Source organism: Marmota flaviventris, chromosome 13, assembly GCF_047511675.1.
Source record: "Marmota flaviventris isolate mMarFla1 chromosome 13, mMarFla1.hap1, whole genome shotgun sequence".
In the NCBI taxonomy this organism is placed as follows: Eukaryota; Metazoa; Chordata; class Mammalia; order Rodentia; family Sciuridae; genus Marmota; species Marmota flaviventris.
Genome location: NC_092510.1, coordinates 36,156,189 through 36,177,316, shown reverse-complemented (window position 1 = coordinate 36,177,316; position 21,128 = coordinate 36,156,189). Strand labels below are relative to the sequence as shown.

The 21,128-nt window shown below is 41.5% G+C and overlaps 1 protein-coding gene and 1 pseudogene across 4 annotated transcripts in view; both read right to left on the bottom strand.

Moving 5' to 3' along the window:
• Nucleotides 1-21,128, bottom strand: part of LOC114080723 (dedicator of cytokinesis protein 8) — a 220,863-nt gene that overhangs the window by 14,791 nt on the left and 184,944 nt on the right. For 3 of the 4 annotated variants that reach the window (XM_034636531.2, XM_071600587.1, XM_034636532.2), the window contains 7 exons: nt 17,862-18,005; nt 16,546-16,677; nt 15,967-16,101; nt 14,491-14,580; nt 10,115-10,351; nt 7,472-7,615; nt 6,134-6,240 (listed from right to left, as the gene is read on the bottom strand). In XM_034636531.2, coding sequence (XP_034492422.2) covers nt 6,134-6,240; nt 7,472-7,615; nt 10,115-10,351; nt 14,491-14,580; nt 15,967-16,101; nt 16,546-16,677; nt 17,862-18,005 — 989 coding nt within the window. Of the gene's footprint in view, nt 1-4,577; nt 5,166-6,133; nt 6,241-7,471; nt 7,616-10,114; nt 10,352-14,490; nt 14,581-15,966; nt 16,102-16,545; nt 16,678-17,861; nt 18,006-21,128 lie in introns of those variants that run through there. The other variant, XM_034636533.2, reaches the window with a different exon arrangement.
• On the bottom strand, nt 2,270-3,098 carry LOC114080722 (Golgi apparatus membrane protein TVP23 homolog B pseudogene; annotated as a pseudogene).

The window sequence follows — 21,128 nt, the reverse complement described above, 5'->3', positions numbered from 1 at the left end:
TCTTTCTCTCACAGACCCTAATTCCAGTTTAAAACCATGGCCACAACACCCTGTTTTCTGACTCAATAACTGTACCTGTGCAGTAGAGCTCTCCTGGAGAGTATCTGAAACACTGTTCTTAAGGGCACCTGTACTGCTATCTTTGATTTAAATATTAAAATAAAATTTAGCCAGGTGCAGTGGGTCACACCTGTAATCTCAGTGGCTTGGGAGGCTGAGGCAGGAAGAGTCCAAGTTCAAAGCCAGACTCAGTGACTTAGCAAGGCCCTCAATGAGACCTTAGTGAAACCCTGTCTCAAAATAAAAAAATATAAAAAGGGCTGGGAATGTGACTCAGTGGTTAAGTCCCCCGGGATTTAATCCCTGGTACAATTTTAAAAAAATTAAATCAATTAGTCTTTATAGGAAGGAAAAATCCAGATATGTAAGAAGAAAATTTAGAAAGAGTGCAGTGCCTAAAAGGGTCTGGGTGCTTTGGGGAGCCCAAAGGGGACAGAGCTTGGCAACTCTTGGCTTCTGAGGTGTTCTCTTTTACTTCAGGGAAAGGCAGTAGAGGACAGAGGTCCCACTTGGCAGCTGTGTGAAGGACAGCAGGCCTGGCTGGAGGAGTGCTGGCTGCAGCAGGTCAGCTGCCAGCCTTCTTTGTGGCTGTGTCTGGTTCCGCTACAGCTGAGTCAGAGAGGCCACTGCCAGGTGGCAGCAGAACGAGCCACGTGGACCTGGCAAGGTCATGTTTCCGCTATGAGTTCTGCATCAGTAGGCTCACTTTGGACTCCTCAGAACTCTGGGCTTATTGATCGGCAGCCCAGGTGTGTGGGAAGCTGGAGCTCACTGAAGGGGAAGTCTGAGAGCAATTCAACCCCCACTTCCCACTCCTGTCACCTCTACTCTCTAAAGCAAAGTGGTGAGATGGCAACAAACGCACTTGACAAAACAGTTATTCTTCACGTTGAACAGCTATAACTTCCCGACTGGAGTTAGAAGCAATAAAGCAGGGGTGGGGGCAGAAGAGAAGGTTTTCACATCTACTGTTTTCTTTTTCTTCTTCTCCTTTTTTTAGTGCTAAGGATTGAACCCGGAACCTTGCACAGTTCTACCACAAATCCTCATCCACCTCTTTAAAAATTTTATTACATTTTGAGACGGGGTCTTGCTAAGTTGCTTAGGGTCTCACTGAGTTGCTGAGACTGAACTTGTAACCCTCCTGCCTCCGCTTTCTGAGTAGCTGGGATTATAGGTGTGCACTACCACACCTGACTTATCTACTACTTACTAAGGGTACAATCTACATAATACCACCGTTCACCTATTTTAAGTGTAGTGTTGGTGAGTTTTAGTGAATTTATACCACCTCACCTCCCACTTTTGATCTATATGAAATAAAGTGGAGGAAAAGTCACCTGGGTTGACACAGATGAAATGTGAGAGGGCTTGTGGTTCTGCCTGCAGCCCCATCCCAATTTTTTTTTTTTTGCTTTGTAAACAATAGTTTTATACAAATATAAAGTTGTGCACCTTCCAAGCTATCACTCCAACAGACATTTATTCAACTAAAACAAAACATCTTTAAAAATATTTTAACAATGTACAAATACATTCACAACATAATCTGCTGATTAAAAGATTCCAACAAAGTTTCCAGTACCTACAACAGAATTTACAAATGCCTACAATAATTTGTAGATTGGTTTAGTTTACAGTTAACTATATTTCCTTGTTTAAGAAATATTATTAATACAAATGTATGATTTACAATATCCCCCTTATAGCAAGAAAAAATAGATTCATAAAATAAAATGTCGCTAGGCATTTATTACGCCAAGTATTTAAATGATTATTCTTACTATGACGTAAGAATAATATTAATTTAGTACTAAAAGATTTTATTAGTCCAAAGACCACCAAAGAGTTTCCAGGAAGTTCCAAAATAAAAATCTGACTATCCTTTCCATGAAATAAATAGAATAACAGCAATCCCTGGGTATCCCTTAAACATAAACTATAAAGATTCCATTTATTATTTAGGCCTTAAGTATAAAAATAAAAGAAAATCTTAGAAACTAGTTAACACTACCAGCCTGAATTTGGTTTTCACTTGTGCATGTCTAAGGTAAGCAATTTCAACATGAAGTATATATTTAAAATTAACATTTTTTTCTAACTTTTTAACTCATATACAAGCCAAGTGCTTATTCTTAATCATGGAATCAACTTATTTCTGAAAATAATCTACAGAAATAGTATGTAAACACACATACCTTTGAGATAAGACTAAGAATATCCTATATTCTATGGATCAAAATGCAAATATCTCTGTAATAAGTGTAAACCTAACACATTAATTTGGGATATACTGATACATTACTATATGCATACATATGTACACCATAAAATAAATTCTGACAATGTTTCTAGTGATATCATCATACTTCCCAGCCTCAACTACTAGAAAAAGAAAATAAAAACTTTGTTTAAAAAAAAAAAACAGTTTTCATAGTAACTTTGTAAGTGAAAACAAAATAAACAAAAAAACAATGTTCCTCTATGCAACTGGACTGAGCTCTAAACAGTTCATAATCAAGAATCTCTTTGCCCATTCCCCAATATCACAGAGAACATAAGCTTTCTCTCTGTTCATTTCCAGTGTTTTGTTTTAAAAACTGCTTTCTAAGATACGAGATAGCCATGCTGGTTAAATTCTTCCGGCTGCCCGCTTTGCACCTGATGTAACCACACAGGTTGGCACTCTGTAGAACCACACCCATGATAACCACAGCCAACCACTTTACTCTGAAGGAGAAGAGAGCACTAAAGGCAAATATCACCCACAGCACTGGACAGGCAATTAGTCTTAACCAAGAGATTCTTGATTCAGCCTCTGAAAGTTTTATTCTCCTGAGGAGATACCTTACTGGACTCAAACACCCAATGATTCTTTCCATCATCATCAATATGATTCCACCACCGAAGGCCTACCATCAGTCTACTTGTGACATTCTTCATGCCCAAAAGTCACATAACAACAACAAGATAATCGTCACCATACAGGCAATAATGCTGCTGCTGAGCAATTCACAGAGAAGATAGACTATAATGTCACTGACTCGGAAGAACAAACAGAGAAATGATGCCACTGGATGTCGGATTTTGGATTTTCTTGGTCTATTAGTTGTCTCTTCTTCTGTGTCAAACAATGAAACATCTTTGTCATCATTGCTGTCCTGAGACAACATGGCGACCCTGCGCCAGCCCCACTTTGCCTTGTCCCATTTGTATTGGGACTTTGTCTCCCCACACATGTGGCTGGAAGCTGTGCTAAGTGTTTGCTGACATTGGTTGGAGGAGTAGCAGTTTGAGCACATTTACTTTTTTGAAGGGAAGATAGGGAAGGTAAAAGAGGCCAATGACAACAGAGATGGCCTGAGGGGTTTAGGTCTGGGGGAGGGGGAAAATGTGAAAGGGATGTAATCAAGCAACTCTATAGCCTCTCTTACTCAGTCTCCTCCATCCAGCTATAGCATCAGCACCTGGGAATTGATTAGAAGTGCAGTCTCAGGCCCCAGCATTTTTTGCAGGCCATATGGGGAGAAAGATAACATCCTCCAAAACTAAATATATAACTTCATTAAAGGACCATTCCTAGAAAATCCCATTGTCTTTTGTGTCTCTTGCCTGAGACTAGTTTATCTCAGCTCCATTTGTAGTAACTTTTCCTGGGGCTGGGAGCTAATTAGGAATGTGAGTTCAATAAGGATTTCTTAGATACACTTAACCAGGTGGAGTCCTGGAGATGATCACACCCACAAGATACTGGATTGAAGATAGAGTGCAGAAAATCAATTTGAACTATAAGCAAAAAGAAAAATCACTTCTTCCCTAATAAGCTTCCCTTTACATTTAAACTGTACGCAAAGTCCTGTTTACTAATATTGTTGCCTCTCTGATCTTTGCTTCCTGTCCTGGCAGGCTTTCAAGAACATGCTGCTCTAGCAGGACTGAGAGGAGCCCAGAAGCACCGTCGGCATTCCTGACTCCAAGTCTTGCGGTCATGATGGTTCATTTGCCAGTAATGGCTTCCTCTTCCCCTACCCCTTTTCTTCCCAACAGATATTCAAGACAAGGTTTAAGTGGCATTTTTCCACAAAGCCTGTTCTAATCACTCCATTCTGTAGTGGACCTGCCTTTTCTGATCTCTGTAGTCCTATATTTAGAACACTTAGCGTTCTTAGTGCAGGCTGCTTTGTGTTGTTATTCGACTGTGTGGAGGTGTGGACGATCATCAAGAACAGATGCTCCCTGCTCTTGTTCCCCTAACTAATATCATACCTGGGTCACAGAAAGGACTCATTAAGATTTCACAGGTCCCTTCAGAAGTCCAGAGAGCCCTTGGACCACTGCAACCTTTGAAGGCCATATTTCCAACCTCAGCATCCTGATGAGTTTTCAATGAATTTAACAAACTTTAACTTTTGGCCTCCTTTCTCCCTCATCTGTCAAGTAAGCTTATTCCTATCCTTTATATGCTATAGTGTTAGTCAGCTTCTGGTTTCTGTGACAAAAATACTTGACAAGAACAATTTAGAGGAGGAAAAGTTTATTTTGAGCTCATAGTTTCCGAGGTTTAGTCTATGGTTGGCTGACCCCATTGTTCTGGGCCCAAGGTGAGGGACAACATCATGGTGGCCAGGAAGCAGAGAGAGCAAGAGAAAAAGGGCCACAGGGAAGATGGACCCTTCCAGGTCACATTCCAAGTGTCCCACTTCCTCCAGCCATGTCCCACCTGCCTACAGTTATCACCCAGTTTGTCCATTCAAATTAAGATGGAGTGATAAGGTTATGGTTCCCCTAATCCAAGCATTTCTCCTTGAACATTCCTGCATTAATACAGGAGCTCCTAGGGGACACTTCATATCCAAATCACAACTGCTGCTCTAAGATTCTAGATAAAAAGAAACATTGGCATATATTTTTCTGATGTCCTTTTCTCTTATAGGTGAAATGCCATCACATCCTTCCTAGTAATTCTTTTAAGGTCTCAGAGATGCAATACACCTGTCTATATTTTAAGAGATTCCAAGGCTGCCCAAAGACCTACTTCCTGTCCAGGTTGACCCAGCTGCTCTGGAAGCCAGTTCCACTGCAGAATTCAGAAGCAGAGATGAGGCCTGTGTGACAAGGGGAAGTGTCTTCAGGATGACACTTTTGCAAAATCCCAGCTTGAGAACCTTACCTTTACCTCTCCATTTGAGGCAGTATCTCTTTCTCGGTTTTTAAAAACAAGTTATTTATGATTTGGGAAATTACAAAAATTGTCAATGCTAAGAACTTCTGGGACGCTAATGCATCAGTGGGCTATCAGAACATTGGTGGAAATGTGGACTATTCAGATGCAGATCACCTGGTTTGAACTCAGCCTCTGACTGGCTATGTGACTGTAAGTGAAATCACATCCCGTCTCTGAACCTCTGATTCCTCTTTTGTAAAATGAGGATGATGATGTACCTGTTTTACACTGTGACTGTGAGGCATACATGAGATTGTAGACATGAAGTGGCACTTCACAGTTTAAGTATAAATTACTTATTAGTAGTAGATGTAGTACTGCTCTACTGCAGTGGTTCTCAAACTTCAGTGCACATCAGCATCACTCAGCAGGACTTTTAAAATAAAATAAAATACTTAATTTTATTTATATATTTTTATGTGGTGATGAGGATTGGACCCAGTGCCTCACATGTGCTAGGCAAGCGCTCTACCACTGAACCACAACCCCAGTCCCCAGCAGAACTTTTAATGCAGAAATTGCTGGAACCCACCCCATGGGATTGGGTAGGTGAGAGGTGCCTGAGACTCCTTCTTTCCCTCCCTCCCCCCTTCCTTCCTTCCTTCCTTCCTTCCTTCCTTCCTTCCTTCCCTCCCTCCCTCCCTTCCTGCCTCCTTTTCTATATTTGCAGTGCTGGGGATTAAGCCCAGAGTCTTGTGCATGCTAGGTAAGTGTTCTACCATTAAGCTATACCTCCAGCACCATTTTATCTTTTTAGTAGGTTCTCAAGTGATACTAAAGATGCTGGTATGGGGAACACATTTAGAGAACCACTGCTGTACTGAAATTCCCACCCATTTCCATTCTTACCTCATTATGAATTCCTTAAAGCATAACCTCAACTTGTTGTGATGTCGATAGAGTTTTGGGTCAGCTGGAATTTCGGCCAAGAACACTTGGGCTACTTCCAGTGGTCCCTGATGGAAAAAAGTAAGAAAACAAAATTGATATTGGAAAGAAAATTACATTATTTGGAGAAAATGTTGGAGTGGCTTCTTAGTTTTAACATTTAATTTTGTAGTTGGTTTGACTAAAACAAAAAGTCAAGGAAGGTCTTGAGCTTCTCAGGTAACTCTGATTCCTTAGGAGGAATCCTAAGTTTTAGGAGAATACTCACAGGTATAAATAGGCTTTCCTTGATACATAAAGGTAAAGCAAATGCATCAAAAGTTATGTGCCTCCAGTTTTTCTAACAATTGCCTTATCTCTCTGCTCAGACCCACTTATCTGGTTACCCTAGTGTTGACATCATTTTGCACAAGTGCCAGCTAGAGTCGGAGAGCTGTACAATATTCAGATAGTCTGTGGCTGTGGGTTTACCGAGGCTTCCATTTTCATCAAAGGATTGGCACTTACAAAAACAAAAATCTTCCTAATTATTTTCTGATCTTGGAAAGGCAACAGTCATTTCTCCTCTAGCTGATTCGGCTCTCCTGATGTTAAGTGGACTCAGAATTTTGCTAGTGAATCCTCAGATGGAAAATGTGTTCAGTGAATAAAGAGTCACATGCGCCTTGAATTTTTGAGTGTGGAGGGTGGGACAAGTGAGCATCTAGAACTGACATTAAGGGGGCCCATTGATTAGAGAGTTCTAGGCTAATACCTCCCTCCATTTGAAACAGGCTTAGTCCCAAGCTGAGTTTAGGAATTAGAGTTCTAAGAAGTCTGAGAAGGTCTAGTCGGGTCTGAAGTGACCTAAGGAGCCTGATTCCTAGGAACTCCTTGCTGGCAAGGCCCTTGGCCTGTCAGTTCATCTGGTGACTGATCCAGGAGCTAGACTGTCTAAGCCTTTGCTCCTCTCTCCTACAGAGAGGCTTAGCTTAGTCTGAAGTCCTGAAACAACCTTGCCTACACTGGGCATGACTAAGCTCTCTTCAACAGGACCCCAGTCCTGGGTCATACTGCCAGGTCTGGCCCTGATGTGGCATTCCTTAAACCTGGTCTGCTTATCTCTAGGATTTCTTTTCTACCTTAAGTTGTTAAACAAAAAAGAGGCCTCCTAAAAGTCTTCTAAACCCCAGGAGTGTTCAGTTTAAATTTAGAAACATTGTTTGTACGTGGATCAGACTTATCAACCCCAAGGAGGGAGGTAGACATCACAACCAAAGCACTGAGAACTAGAGGAGCTGCCGCCAGCTCGCTTGTTACCTGATTTACAGTGGCTCCTACAGAGCCCTGAAGCACCATCTGAAGCATCTTCGCATCAGGGGGCTCCTGGTTAATGGCCACTGCTAACTGCAGGGTCTTCTTCTTCATGTCTTCAATGGCAACTTCCATTGGAGTCAAAACAAACTGAGAATAAGACACAAATGTGGGGAAGTTACTGTCTGATCTCACAAGCCATGAACAAACCTGGAGCTACATCAGAGAGGGCACCTGGATTTGAAGAAGCAGTGAAGACTTTCTGAGTAATCTTAATAGGTTTAAAAGAAGGAAGGACCTAACGTGTCCAGAGTACTTACCATGTTCCAGGAACTTTATATACATTTAAAATTTATTCTTTTAAACATTTTTCCCGTTCTGTCCATTTTATACTCAAAGGGGGATTTATAGGCTTAAGTTCTATAAAATGACACAGGTAGTCAATAGCAAGGTCCTATTATGTCTGCATTCATATGTTCTTTCCATTCTGATCCTGAATGTGATGGGTTAAATCCTATCCCCCAATTTCATATGTTGAAGTCCTAACCTCCAGTAGCTCTGAATGTGACCCCATTTGGACAGAGGCCTTCAGTGAGGTAATCAAGTTATTTCTGTGCTATGCCTAGAATAATTTAGTGTTCAAAAGTGAAAACAAAAAGAAACACAGGAATGCCTTCCAAACCCACCTCCTGTTGACTGAGTCCCCAGGTCATGCCCTCTGTGCCCTCTGTGAATCCCCTTTGCTGACACGGTTGTCTTACTCAACATTGGCTGGTGGGCTCAGCCATTGCTGTGCTTGCCCAATGAAGTGGATATTCACAAGCCATCTACTGCTCACTGACTTGATGATGCCTGTTATACTTGTTATTTTAATGACCTAATCTAATTAAATAAAGCCTAAACTGATGAACTATGGGTGTGGATAGAAAAAGACTTGTTTCTAAGCAAACTGAGCTGAGTGCTTGGGCAAGACAATATGAAAGTGAGCTGTTATAAAAATTCCTGTCATATTAGGTATGCTCAAGACAACTATAAAAGGCTAAGGGAAGAAATCATAAAAATATAGAAGCTTTCTACTCTCGTATTGTTGAACAAGAATCTTTAAGGCCTCATTCTTCTTTACAGAAAGCAAAACTGAAACATGGACAATGCACTATGGGTGTGGTTTATACAAGAAAGACAATGCTGAATTGTGATCAGTGAACCCATAATCAGAGAAGGTTGTGTCACTATATAAAAAAAGATGACATGTATAGGTACATGTAGCTGTTTTAAAGAAAAATAAAATGCTTAAAGCATATAATTTTGACAATTCTGTGGTTTAAGAACTTTCTTTTTTTCTTTCCTTTTTTTTTTTTTAAACTGGGGATTAAACCCAAGGGTGCATAACTACTGAGCCACATTCCCAGCCCTTTTCATTTTAAGATAGGGTCTTGCTAAATTACATAGGGCCTCGCTAAGTTGCTGAGGCTGCCTCAGGCTCCAGAGTTGATGGAGTTATAGGGCTGTGCTACCAAGCCCAGCATTGTGGATTTTTTTTTATCAGTCCTATTAAAACAGGTCAACAGTCTTCTGAACACAGAGGTCTTTTTTGCCAATATATAGATGAAGAAACTGAGGACAAGTAGCTTGTGCAAAGTCACAGGAAGAAGCGTGGACTAGAAGTCAGTTGGCTCACTTGTCTCATGGTCTCTTCCAATAACACACCACTAACTCCATGGGGCTGCTCACTCAGGCGCCTGTCTCTAATAATTAACAAAAAACTATGCCTAAATCATTTATGTGCTTTTAGGTATTCAAAAATTTTACATAAAATATTTAAAATTTAAATAATTTATCCCATGGGGATTGGTTCCAGGACACCCCTTCCCATACCAAAATCTGAGGATGCTCAAGCCCTTCACATAAAATGGTATAGTATGTGTACATACTTCCTGTACTTTAAACCATCTCTAGATGACTTATAGTACCTAACCCAGTGCAAATGCTATGTAAATAGTCAAAGCATATTGTTTAGGGAATAGTGAGGAGAAAAAAGTCTGTACGTGTTCAGTATAGATGCAATGATTCTCCCCCAGTATTTCAGTCTGTGGTTGGTTGACTGGATGGCTGTGGAGGATATGAAGGGACAATTGTATATATACTTTATTTAAGTATATATTTAAAATAGAAATAAATATTAAACATTGCAATTAAATATGTAAACGTATTTACACTAGAGATATAGCTCTAAAGTGTTGAATAGTTAATATAAAACAGGGCTATAAAACACATACATGCCTAAATGGGATTCCCTGGCATCTTGAGGGTATGGCTCAATCATATATTGTTGTTGTTGTTTTTTTGGGGGGAGGGGGGCTGGGGATTAAACTCAGGGGCACTAAACCACTCAGCCACACCCCCAGCCCTATTTTGTATTTTATTTAGAGACAAGGTCTCACTGAGTTGCTTAGTACCTCACTTTGAACTTGAGATCCTCCTGACTCAGCCTCCTGAGCTGCTGGGTCAATCACAGTATTTTAAGTGTGCCCCCCTCTTCATGTTCCACTCCAGCCTTCCTTGAGGGAGTGCTGAGCTGTGTGTCCTGGGCGGGGGGGGGTCACCCAGGCCCACTCCTTCATGGTGGCTGTTCCCCTCTGGGCACGTTACCTCCTCCTTCTGGATGACGCTGATCCTGGTCTTGATGTAGGGGAAGGCGTGCATGGTGGTCAGGACCGTGTTCCTCCGGTACTGCTCGTGCAGCTCTCCACGAGGCCGTCCCTCGAGGGTGAAGGGGGTGGTGTACATGAACCTCCGCAGGTTGAAATTCTTCTCAAAGTAGGTTACCCTGTCTTTCATCTCATACTCATCAAAGTAAGGCTCCACAAAAGTGATCTGTATGTAGGCCTGGAGGGAGAGGCAAGGGGAAGGAGGAGATAAGCCATTCTGCAAAGAGGATCCATGACACACTGAAGGGCGTGCTGGAACAGGGCGCGTGGAAGCTACTGGGGCTGAGCGCATCAAGGGAGCATTCAGAACCGGCAGCTCCTCCTTTCCACCCCAGGGAAAGAAAGGGCCATGAGGAAGAGGAGAGGAATGTGCCTGTGGGAAGAGTCTGCAACTCCAGCTGCTCTTTCCAAGCAGAGCAGACCGATCCAACAGAAGCCTCAGAATGGAGATTTGCAAACTGCTATTCCTAAGAGCCAAGCTTGATTTTCCAGAGTTACCATGACTGTAACACACTTAGAAAGTGTGCATGGTCAGACTAAGAAAACTAATAATACCAAGTGCTGGCAGGGACCGACAGCAGCTGAAACTTTCATGCACAGATGCGGGGATGCAGGATACACAGCCACCCGGCAAAACAGGTTAGCAACTTCTCATACAGTTAATGAACTGGCCTTCAGCCCTTGATCTCATTCCTACCTACATGGGTGTTCAAGAGAAATGAAAACTTAGGGCCACACAAAACCCTGTACAAAAATGTCGATAGTCACATTATTCATAAGACAAAAACTAGAAATAAACCAAACCAAAGGGATAAACAAACAGTGGCACAGGAAGAGAGCAGAATAGTATTCATCAGTAGGCAGGACTGAACCAGAACACTATGGATGCACCAGATGGGCCATGCTAAGTGAGAGAAGCCAGCCTCAAAGGGCTATGTGTGATTCCACATGGGTACTTTCTGGAAGAGACACTGGTACAGAGATGGAATACAGATGAGGGACTTTCAGGGCTGGAAACAGAAAATCACTACAAAGCAGCATGGGGAAATGTTTTGGAGTGATGTATCATGATTGTGGCTACACATATTGGTCAAAACTCAAAGAACTAAAACTAAAACATTGAATTTAACTGTATGTGCAACATTTAAACACACTCATGTGCATGCGTGCACACACACACAGTGAAAAAGGTGCTTATTAATTAAGAAGGTATCTTTATTTTTATTTTTTTGTGGTACTGGGGATTGAGCCCTCAGGTGCTCTACCACTGAGTTATATCCCCTGTCCTTTTTATTTTTTATTTTTGAGGCAGGGTCTCGCTAAGTTGCTGAGGCTAACCTCCCTCCAACTTGCCATCCTCCTGCCTCTGCTTCCTGAGTTGTTGGGATTACAGGTGTGCACCACTATGCAGCAGAAAGGCATCTTTAAAAAGTAAAGAAAGAAAGAAAAAGAATGGCAGTGGGCACAGATGCTTCAGGGGAGTGGATGGGTGGGGTCACTGACCTCAGACCGTGAATCACTATTTAGTATAATGAAATCTGGTTGTGATTCTAGGCTCTCATCCAAGCTCTCATAACCCACCTTGGGGATTTAAGAAGAGGGGAGACGTGGTCCTTGTGTTAGTGGTGAATCTTGAGGTCAGTGGTGATTCTGCATAGTTTACACTATGCACAGATTGCTCTGGGCCACTCAGCCAATCCAAGGGCTCCAGATATTTCTGTCTAAAGCTTAGTTCAACTCTTATCACAGTTACTATTTTCAAGTCTAGGCTAGGAATGTGTCTTAAACAAGCAAATATTCTAAAAAATGTAGAAGAAAAGCAAACTCTGAAATATGGCTAGTTCCTCCCTATTTGCATCATCTTCATAACATCCCAGAAGACAGAGCTGAGGGAGGAGTCTGGATGGTTCACCGGTCACAAACAGTGCTATCAGATGGTGAGTGCCCCCTGTCCCTGGCCCTTTGTAGCACCTGCATTGCGTTATTTCCAGCAGCCCAGAACATCATATGTGTCTTTGAAGTGGACTGGGCAGGCAGTTCTCCCCCTGTGGGAATATAAAGAATATGTTGGCTCTTTGTCTCTGTTTTCTCCACAGAGCTTCAAAAACCCTTGGAATTTCCTGAGTGACAGGAGTCTTTGTTATGCTAATAAGGTGACCAGCCCTGGGCTTATGAATAGCTTCAGGTGGTCACCAAAAAGACCAATCTTATGATCAGACTGCTGGAACTTTGGGCCCGCCTGAGCTCTGAGAAGGGGGAGGGGCTGGACAGTGTGTTTTATCACGTGGCTACTGATTTATTCAAACACACCTATGTCATGAAACCCCAATAAAAACTGGCCACCTAGAGACTCAGTGGAACTTCCTGGCTGACGAAGGCAGTGATGTGCTGGCAGAGTACTGTGCCTGGATTCTACTCAGCAAGGGCACAGAAACTATGTGCTCTATCCCAGACCTTCGCCTATGTGTGCCCTTCATTGTATGTCTGTAATCAGAAGAATGGTATTTCTTGAGTTCTGTGAGTCATTCTAGTGAATTATCTGACCTTAGAGGTGTCATGGGAACTCCTAAATTTGTAGCTAGTTAGAAATGTGGGCAAGGTGCTATGGCACACGCCTGTGATTCCAGCAGCCCGATAGTTTGCGACAGGAGGATCATGAGTTCAAAGCCAGCTTCAGCAAAAGCGAGGCACTAAGCAACTCAGGGAGACCCTGTCTCTAAATAAAATACAAAATAGGGCTGGGGATGTGGCTCGGTGGCTGAGTGCCTCTGAGTTCGATAGAGGACTGAGCTTGGGGAGTCTGATGCTAATTCTGGGTGGTAAGCATCAGAGTTGTATTGAGGTACACATAGATGGGGGTGAAATGGAATAGCCTGGGATAAACATGGGAAAACTGAAGGTCAAGCCCTTTTTGTCATTTCTCCAACAGCACAGAGATCCTGCACTCGGCTGGAAGGAGTACCTGCAGGCTAAAGAATGATACCTCTAAATACAGTCAGGGGAATGACACTGGCCAAATTATATCATTACATTGCGGGCATGTGCAAATATGTAACAACAAATCCCACTGTTATGTACAATTACAATGACTGATAAAAGTATGTGAAAAAATAGCTGTCAGGCAGAAGTCTACATTTTTGAAACATGTTGTAAATTGAGAGTCTAAAGAGTTTATAGAAAGCCAGTAAAGAGCAGTGATGTGGGTTTGGACATGACAGACCCCATGTTGGAGTATTGGCTCTGTCACTTTGATACTCTTGGAAAATTGCCCAACATTTCTATTACCTCAGTTTTCATATCTGGAAACAGAAACAACAAAGCCTATTTTTAATTTTTTTTATTTAAAGAGAGAGGGGGGGGAGAGAGAGAAAGAGAGAGAGAGAGAGAATTTTTAAATATTTATTTTTCAGTTTTTGGTGGACACAACACCTTTATTTTTTATTTTATGTGGTGCTGAGGATCGAACCCAGCACCCCGCGCATGCCAGGTGAGCACGTTACCGCTTGAGCCACATCCCCAGCCCCAACAAAGCCTATTTTTGAGGGCTGTTTGGGAATGAAATGAAAGGATGATAAAGGGTCTCATGCAGTGCCAGGAACACTGTAGGTGCTTTTTTTTTTTTCTTTCTGATACTGGGGATTGAAACCAGGTCCTCCTACATGCTAGAAAAGCACTCTATCATTGAGCTACATCCCCAGTTCCAGTTGAGGCTTGATAAATGAAAGCTCCTGTTGTGATTCGTGCCTTTGAGTATGTTTTCTTGAAGACCTAATAACCACATATGCAAATATGTGGTTGTGCACACCTGTAATTCCTGCTACTGGGGAGGCTGAGGCAGGAGGACTGCAAATTCAGGGCCCACCTGGCAACTGAATGAAACCCTGTGTCAAAATAAATATTTACAGAAAGGGCTTGGGATGTAGCTTTGGGGTAGGATGTTCCTTGGTTCAATCCCTAGTACTGGGGGCAGGGGCAGGGGCGGATTGGAGACCTAATAAATCTATAATGGAGCCCTAGACAAAAATGTTTGGTTGCCTTTAAATGACTGGTGAGGGGCTGGGATTGTGGCTCAGTGGTAGAGCAATCACCTAGCACGGATGGGACCCGGGTTCGATTCTCAGCACCACATTAAAAAAATAAAATAAAAAGGCATTGTGTTGTGTCCATCTACAAAAAAGATTCTGTCTCTCTCTCTCTCCTTTTAAAAAAAAATGACTGGTGAATCAATTCAGACAGAGGGCAGTCATTTTGTATTCTTAGGGTAGCATAAGGGGACTCAGGAACCTGATGGTTCTTTTTGGCAAATTTTCTCCATACCTTGTTAGGATCCAACTTGGTTTTGTCCACTGGGGTAGAATCTTTTATCACTTCCACAAATTCTGCACCAAAACACTGACCATAAAACCCCTAGGTAAGAGGAAACAATAGTTTATAAAGGTAATTTTAACATAATGCAACTTTCTGTCTTCTCAGAAGTGGAGTAAGTTTGGAACAAGTGCAGTTTGTTCATTGATTATTCAGAGTCCCTCTGAGCTAATGAGCACAGTTCAGCATTTCCTGAGACATAAATAAAAATATGAGGAAGTCCAGCACCGTCAATTGATATATGATTCTCTACAAAGTGTACACTGTCTCGTATTCAGTGAGCGTCATCCTATTTCCTGAGGCATCTGCAGAAGTATGGCACAGTTTACCTCTTTTTGTATCTTGAGAACTTAGAGGTCACCAGGCTTCCCAAACCACTATGTGCAAGAAGACAACATATACACCTTTAATTCTAAGTCGGGGGAACAATATTAGGGAACCAATTGGCCTGAGTCAGTGACTACTTTTCCTTCTTATGAGCTTATTGTCTTTGGGCAAGACGCCCAACCACTCTGGGCCATGGCTTCTTTGAGTCAAGTAAGGATAAAAGTCCTTTTCTTATTTGGCAAGGATAATAGTTCAAGGAGCAATTAGGTAACAAAAGTGTTTTAAGTTTTACAGACATAAAAGGGCATATCCTGGACATATCCCAAGCAATAGCAAGAAAGAATAAGGAGTGACTCTTTGGTTAATAGTTGTCAGCACTTCAGGGGACCTTAGTCACTCAGCCCCAGAAGGTGCTGTTTTGGAGGCACCCCTTGGGTTTCTTCCTGGGTTTTTGATAGTCTTCCTTTCAATAACTGTTTCTTTTCTTTTTTTTTTGGATTTTTCTTCACACAGTTTCTTTTTTGTCCATCTTTTCAGCCTTTCCTGCCAGAACATGCTGCTTTTTTTTGGTTACATTACTGACCAAGTGTAGATGGCAGGTTGCAGCTACTGTCAAGAATGTCCTTATCAGAACAGCTTGTGCTGTCCAGCAACACCACAATGACAGCCACAACGTTTTGCAGGAGGGTGATTCAGAAGTATGACTGGATTGCTTAGAAGTTAAGATGGCAAACTTCACCCTAAAAAACCCTTTTACTCTGCATCTGTTAGTATATATCACTAACATTGGGAATGGGGCATAAGAAGATGTGACATTGACTGGATTTTATATAGACTTGAGAAGTAAACATTCATGATGTAAATTTATAAAATTTTAAAGACATGTACAGGATCTTAGGGGAAAACTATGCAAATCTTGCTTTACCTCATGATCTCAGCTAACCCTTCATGTAATAAATACATAATAAATGTAATGTGGAAAATGTATGTATACCTCAATGCTGAATCCTGGCCTTTTTTTTTTTCCTTTTTGGTAGTGATTCACTCTAACTTGTTGTTGTGAAGTATACAATGGCAAGCACACAAAAGCACTTTTCTTACCTCTAGTCTATGTGAGATCTCAGGAAGCTTTGTAATTGCAGGTTCCTTGTAAACAAATTCCTGCTCATCCAAATCCCCAAATTTGGATCCATAGAAACCAACTCGGAAGTAAGTTCCAAACATTCTCTTGTGATCCTGTTAAGCAAAATAAGAAAACCTCTCTCTAGTGATGTCATTCTTGAGGATCCACTGGGTTAAAAAGGTTTTTTATTATGTTACAAACATATCAATTCTACAGTTGATGTAAACAAAAATACCTCTACTAAGCAAAGTCAATGTTTATAGAATAAATTTTGGAAATAATAATGAAAGAAATCCCATGAAAGATTTCCTGGACTTTATTTTAAGTGAATTTAAAAGATTCTCACATTTCCTGGTTATAAAGTAAGTCAAGCTGCCTTTCACACTGTGAAATCTGGACCTCTGTCAGTTTTGAGCCCTTTTCTGTTTGATGGGTGAGAACTGCAGTAATGAGCTCAAGGTCAAGTTTCTAGAGAGGAAGGAGGACTGACCACCGTCTCCAGGACAGGGTCATCTACCACTCAGTAACAGTACCCATTAGCAAAGACACACAGCTACCTTGTTAATGATGTTGTCGAAGGCCTTCTGCAGCTTGTCATGAGTGGAGGTCAGCTTCCGGAAGTCTCGATGCGCTTCCAGAATGGGGATGACCAGCTTGTAGACCTCATTAACAGTCTCATACAAGCCTCCCTTAGAGAGACGAGAAGAGCATCAAAGAAAATTTAATACAATGGAAACTTAAGAGCAACCAGAGTTTATTATGCAAACAATGTGCTGGAGAATGGATATACCTCTGCGCCCCAGTATTTTACACAGCAGGAATGCTGTCCCAGCATCTCAGCAATCAAAATGGCCCAGACACATTGCTAAGTGGTCCTATATGAAGATGTTAAAGAAAAGGCTTTCTCAGACTAAAAGGAGAGAAGATTTGGCACCGAAAACTAAGAACATTCAGGAAGGCAGCATTTATGTATTTAAATAGCGTCAGAGGTCCTCCTCTAGACAGATGCTCATTGCATGCCCACCAGGATTCTAGCTAAAATTTCAAGAAAATAAGAGTATATTGGACCTTTTCTGAATCCTGAATGAGAAAGCACGAAAAAAAAAAAGAAGACAATGGTTAAAACAATAATTAATATACATAGAAGTTATAGGGAGAAAATTTGGAGGTGAAAAGCAGAAAATAAAGAATAATATAGGGAGAAAAATAAATTGGTTATTCTAAATATAGTGAAATATTAAATATTTACTTGGCTTACAATGTGGGGGAAGGAGATCATTAAAGCAAAAATGGATAAGAGGCTTTTCTCTTTGATCTGAATCCAGTGACGTCTTCTATATATATTTTTCTCTTATTTGGAGCATTCAGACCCTGATTAGGCTAATGCGGGGAGTGTCTGTGGTTTTGCTCCTGCATTTCTCTGAGCTGGTCCTGCCTGTAAGGCTCTTGAAGATGACTTGGTTGTTAGGAGGGAGGACACCATGGATTTCTGCCCTCTCCCTACAGTGGCTCCTTCCCATCTTTTTCTCTCTGAGAGAGAATGTGAGGGAGTAAGAACATGCCTCGTCATTTATTGTGTAACCCTGGGCAAGCCATTTCACCTTTCTGTGGCTTAGTTTCCATCCCTATTAAATGGAAATAATACTGTGAAACTGCTGTCCAGCCAACACGCATGTAGTGAAAACCAGAACACAGCAGTGATGAAAGGCCTTCCCACCTCCCTTGGAGAGCTGATGCAATCTGTGCACATCAAAGTCCTCCCTGGGCCCTGCCCCTGTCCTGCATGCCCCTGGCATCTGTGGAGAGGGGCTCACTAGGCCGTTAAGGCTGGGCATTCCCGAGCTCAGCCCTGGGTTGCCCTCTGGACACTGACCGTGCTGAAGAGCTCTGCAGCCTGTTCCAGGAGGCCCACCAGGCCGCTCTCAGTGAAGTACCGGCCGGAGCACACCCCATCCTCATCGGGTGACAAGGTGTCATCAGAGACTGCAGACTCCTCCAGCACGTTGGAAGAAATATTCTGTAAGAAAACACAGTATGAGCCCAGAGAACATGGGACCAGTCGAATACTGGACCATAGGAATCCAGAAGGTAGGAATGCGGAAGCAGAACTCCAGGATCCTAGCCAGGTGCCGTGGTGCACACCTGTAATCCCAGTGGCTCAGGAGGCTGAGACAGGAGGATCAGGAATTCCAAGCCAGCCTCAGCAATGGTAAGGCAAAAAGCAGCTTAGTGGGACCCTGACTCCAAGTAAAATGCAAAATAGGGCTGGGGATGTGGCTCAGTGGTCTAGTGCCTCTGTGTTGTTCAATCCCTGGTACCAAAAATAAATAAATAAATAAATAAAAAATAATAAAGAATTCCAGGATCCTCACCAAGGCTGTGATTATGGCAGGTCTGATGCTCTACCCAGAAGAGTTCCTGGCTGACATTCATTTTGAAAGCATACATTGAGCAGCCAGTCTTCAAACCCCCACATTTCCTTTCTACTTTTAACCACCAGGAGATTTTATATAAGGAACATTTCCCTTCGTATAACAACAATTGAGTTGAAACAACCCCACATTAGCAAAAATGACCGTAAGGGACAAACAGCAAGGGTCTTGGTTTTTAAAAAGCAAAGGCCAACACTCAGTTAACTCGGCTCTTTGTCATATTAGCTCAATAAATCTCTGACTTCTGTGTTTTTCTCCTGAAGTCTTGACTTTCAGGTAAATAGCCAGTTGTGTTTATATTGATAAGATAACACTAACAAGCAATGGTTTCTTTATGGAAGTTTTTTCTTTGTTTTTAAGTGCTAAGGATTGAAACCAGGGTCTTGCACATTCTGGGCAAGTGATCTATGCCCGTGCTACATCACCAGCATTCCCCTTTATTTTTCTTTGAGACAGGGTCTCACTAAGTTGCTGAGCCTCAACTTGAAATTCTCCTGCCTAAGCCTCCCAAGTGGCTGGAATTATAGGCATGCACCACTGTGCCAAGATTTTATGGAAGTTTTTACAGCAGTGCAGTAGTTAGTGTTTTTTCCCCTGAACATTTTTGTTTCTACACATTTTTTACTTATATAAATTATAGAAGTTAGAGCCTAGTGGTCAGGGATAGTATGACCTGAATGAGAAAACCAAGGTACAAATTTGGGGAAGTACTTATTCCCAGGGTCATGGAAGTGCTAATTCTGTACTTGTTTGGTCCTGAGAGTAAAGTACCTCTTTATATTCTGCACCTTGTGCTCCTTGCTTGCCTTACCCAAGCTATGATCTTGGCAATTACTTTAACTCTTGATAGGTTAAAAGTCTTTTTTTCTCTCTCTCACAGCTATGGAAGAAAGGCACACAATGCATAAATGAAATAGAAAGCCTTCTTAGCTTAGGTGTTGCAAACCAGTAGCACATATGCCACTCCTTCCTATTGCTGTGTACATGGCAGACATAACTAGTTAATTACAGCACTCTTTCCCCTCTGAACTTGGATATATTTTCAAAATTCTTTCAGCATACTGCTCCAGTCACCACTACCTATTAGATCAGAGATGGCTTGTAAAGTAAATGCTGTCTGCCAGTTCAACTTTAGCAACCAATGAAGAAATAGTTGTTATCCAATATCGTAATGTACTTTAATGAATATAGGTGGAGTTTCTCAAAATCTTTTGTTACCAGTCTTTCTTCCAAAGAAATTAAATGCTCAACTAACAGAGCCAGCGTCACTGGTCCGTACCTAAAACTATGAAGGGTTCTTCCAAAGAAAATTAGTATGCTTTAAGTTGTAGAATGAAGGCCTATTATGTTTCTGAACTGGAGATAACAGAAGATTCAACAAATTCAGTTGGAAGAATCTAATAACTCAGGAAACTAGTACTATTAGAATTGTATGCAATTTTCCACATGTAGAGAAATAGATATGAAGCTCAACAACTTATTAGTTTATTACCCAGAGGAAAAAGTTTTGGGAAAGACTTTCCTGGCTTCTGGCTTAGGGATGTAAAACTTGTTGCAGAATCTGAGAATGTGTGCATATCTACATTTGTGAAATAAATGTTGCTCTCTAGGGCATAGAATTTCAATGATTTCAGTTTCTTGGAATTCAGTGACCTCGAAGTTATTTTTCCTTGCACAGACTTATCTCCAATTTACAAGTATTTTCCAAAGGCTCGATTTTATTGGAGCTGAACGAGGATAAAAACTGAAGCAAAGAACATTTAAGAAATTAACAGTGGACATCTGATAACACTGCCCAGAATTCCTTCACTCTACAATGTAAAGCATCCTAATTTTCTTAGGAAGAACCCCTCATAGTTATAGGTATGGACCAGTGACTCTGGCTCAGTTAGTTGGAGCATTTGATTTCTTTGGCAATTATGATTGATTCAGAATGAGCACATGACCCCATCAGAATGAAAAGATACTCTGAGATTTTCTCTGAACAGGCTTCTGGACTTGAACCTGGAGATGGAAACCTAAATCTTACTCAGTAAATGTGGGGAGCATGAAGCCCAACAGAGGCTACGACAGGAAGAGGAGATGACTCTGGGATCTGATGATCTCTGAGGTCTCCAGCTCTAGTTGGTGAGTACTTCTCCAGGCTAGCCTCCCTCATGGGGGCTGGTAAGTTCCATTTGTACCTTAGGCACTGTGGGTTGTAAGTTCTGTCACTTTTAAGCACCCATTTCTAAACTGATTGGTTATGTCTCATTTGAGAGAAATGACAATTCACCCATAAGCACGACATAATTTGACATCATTTCTGTATCTGAGAACACCTAGTCATTGTGTACTGTCCATCATGAAGACCCGGTTTCACGATTCCTCACCTTCCTTCTCACCTTTTGCACTCTTTCCCGAACCTAAGGTAGGACCCAGTCTAAAAGCTCACAGTGTTTTGTGTCTTTTTATAATAGTATTTATCATAATTATGATTAAGAATGGAATAATTAATTATATGATATCTTTCTGGCTAGAATGTAAAGGTCATGAAGACAGAAGAAATTCTCAATAAATTATGCTCTGAAAGCAGGAATGAAGGAATGAAGCTATATGAAAAGATGGAGGTCTATGTTCCCATGTAGGGATAATGTGGAGTTTTTCTATTAGGTCTAGAAGAACAATTCTGTCTCACCTTGGTATGTCTCATTAGAAGCCAATCAACT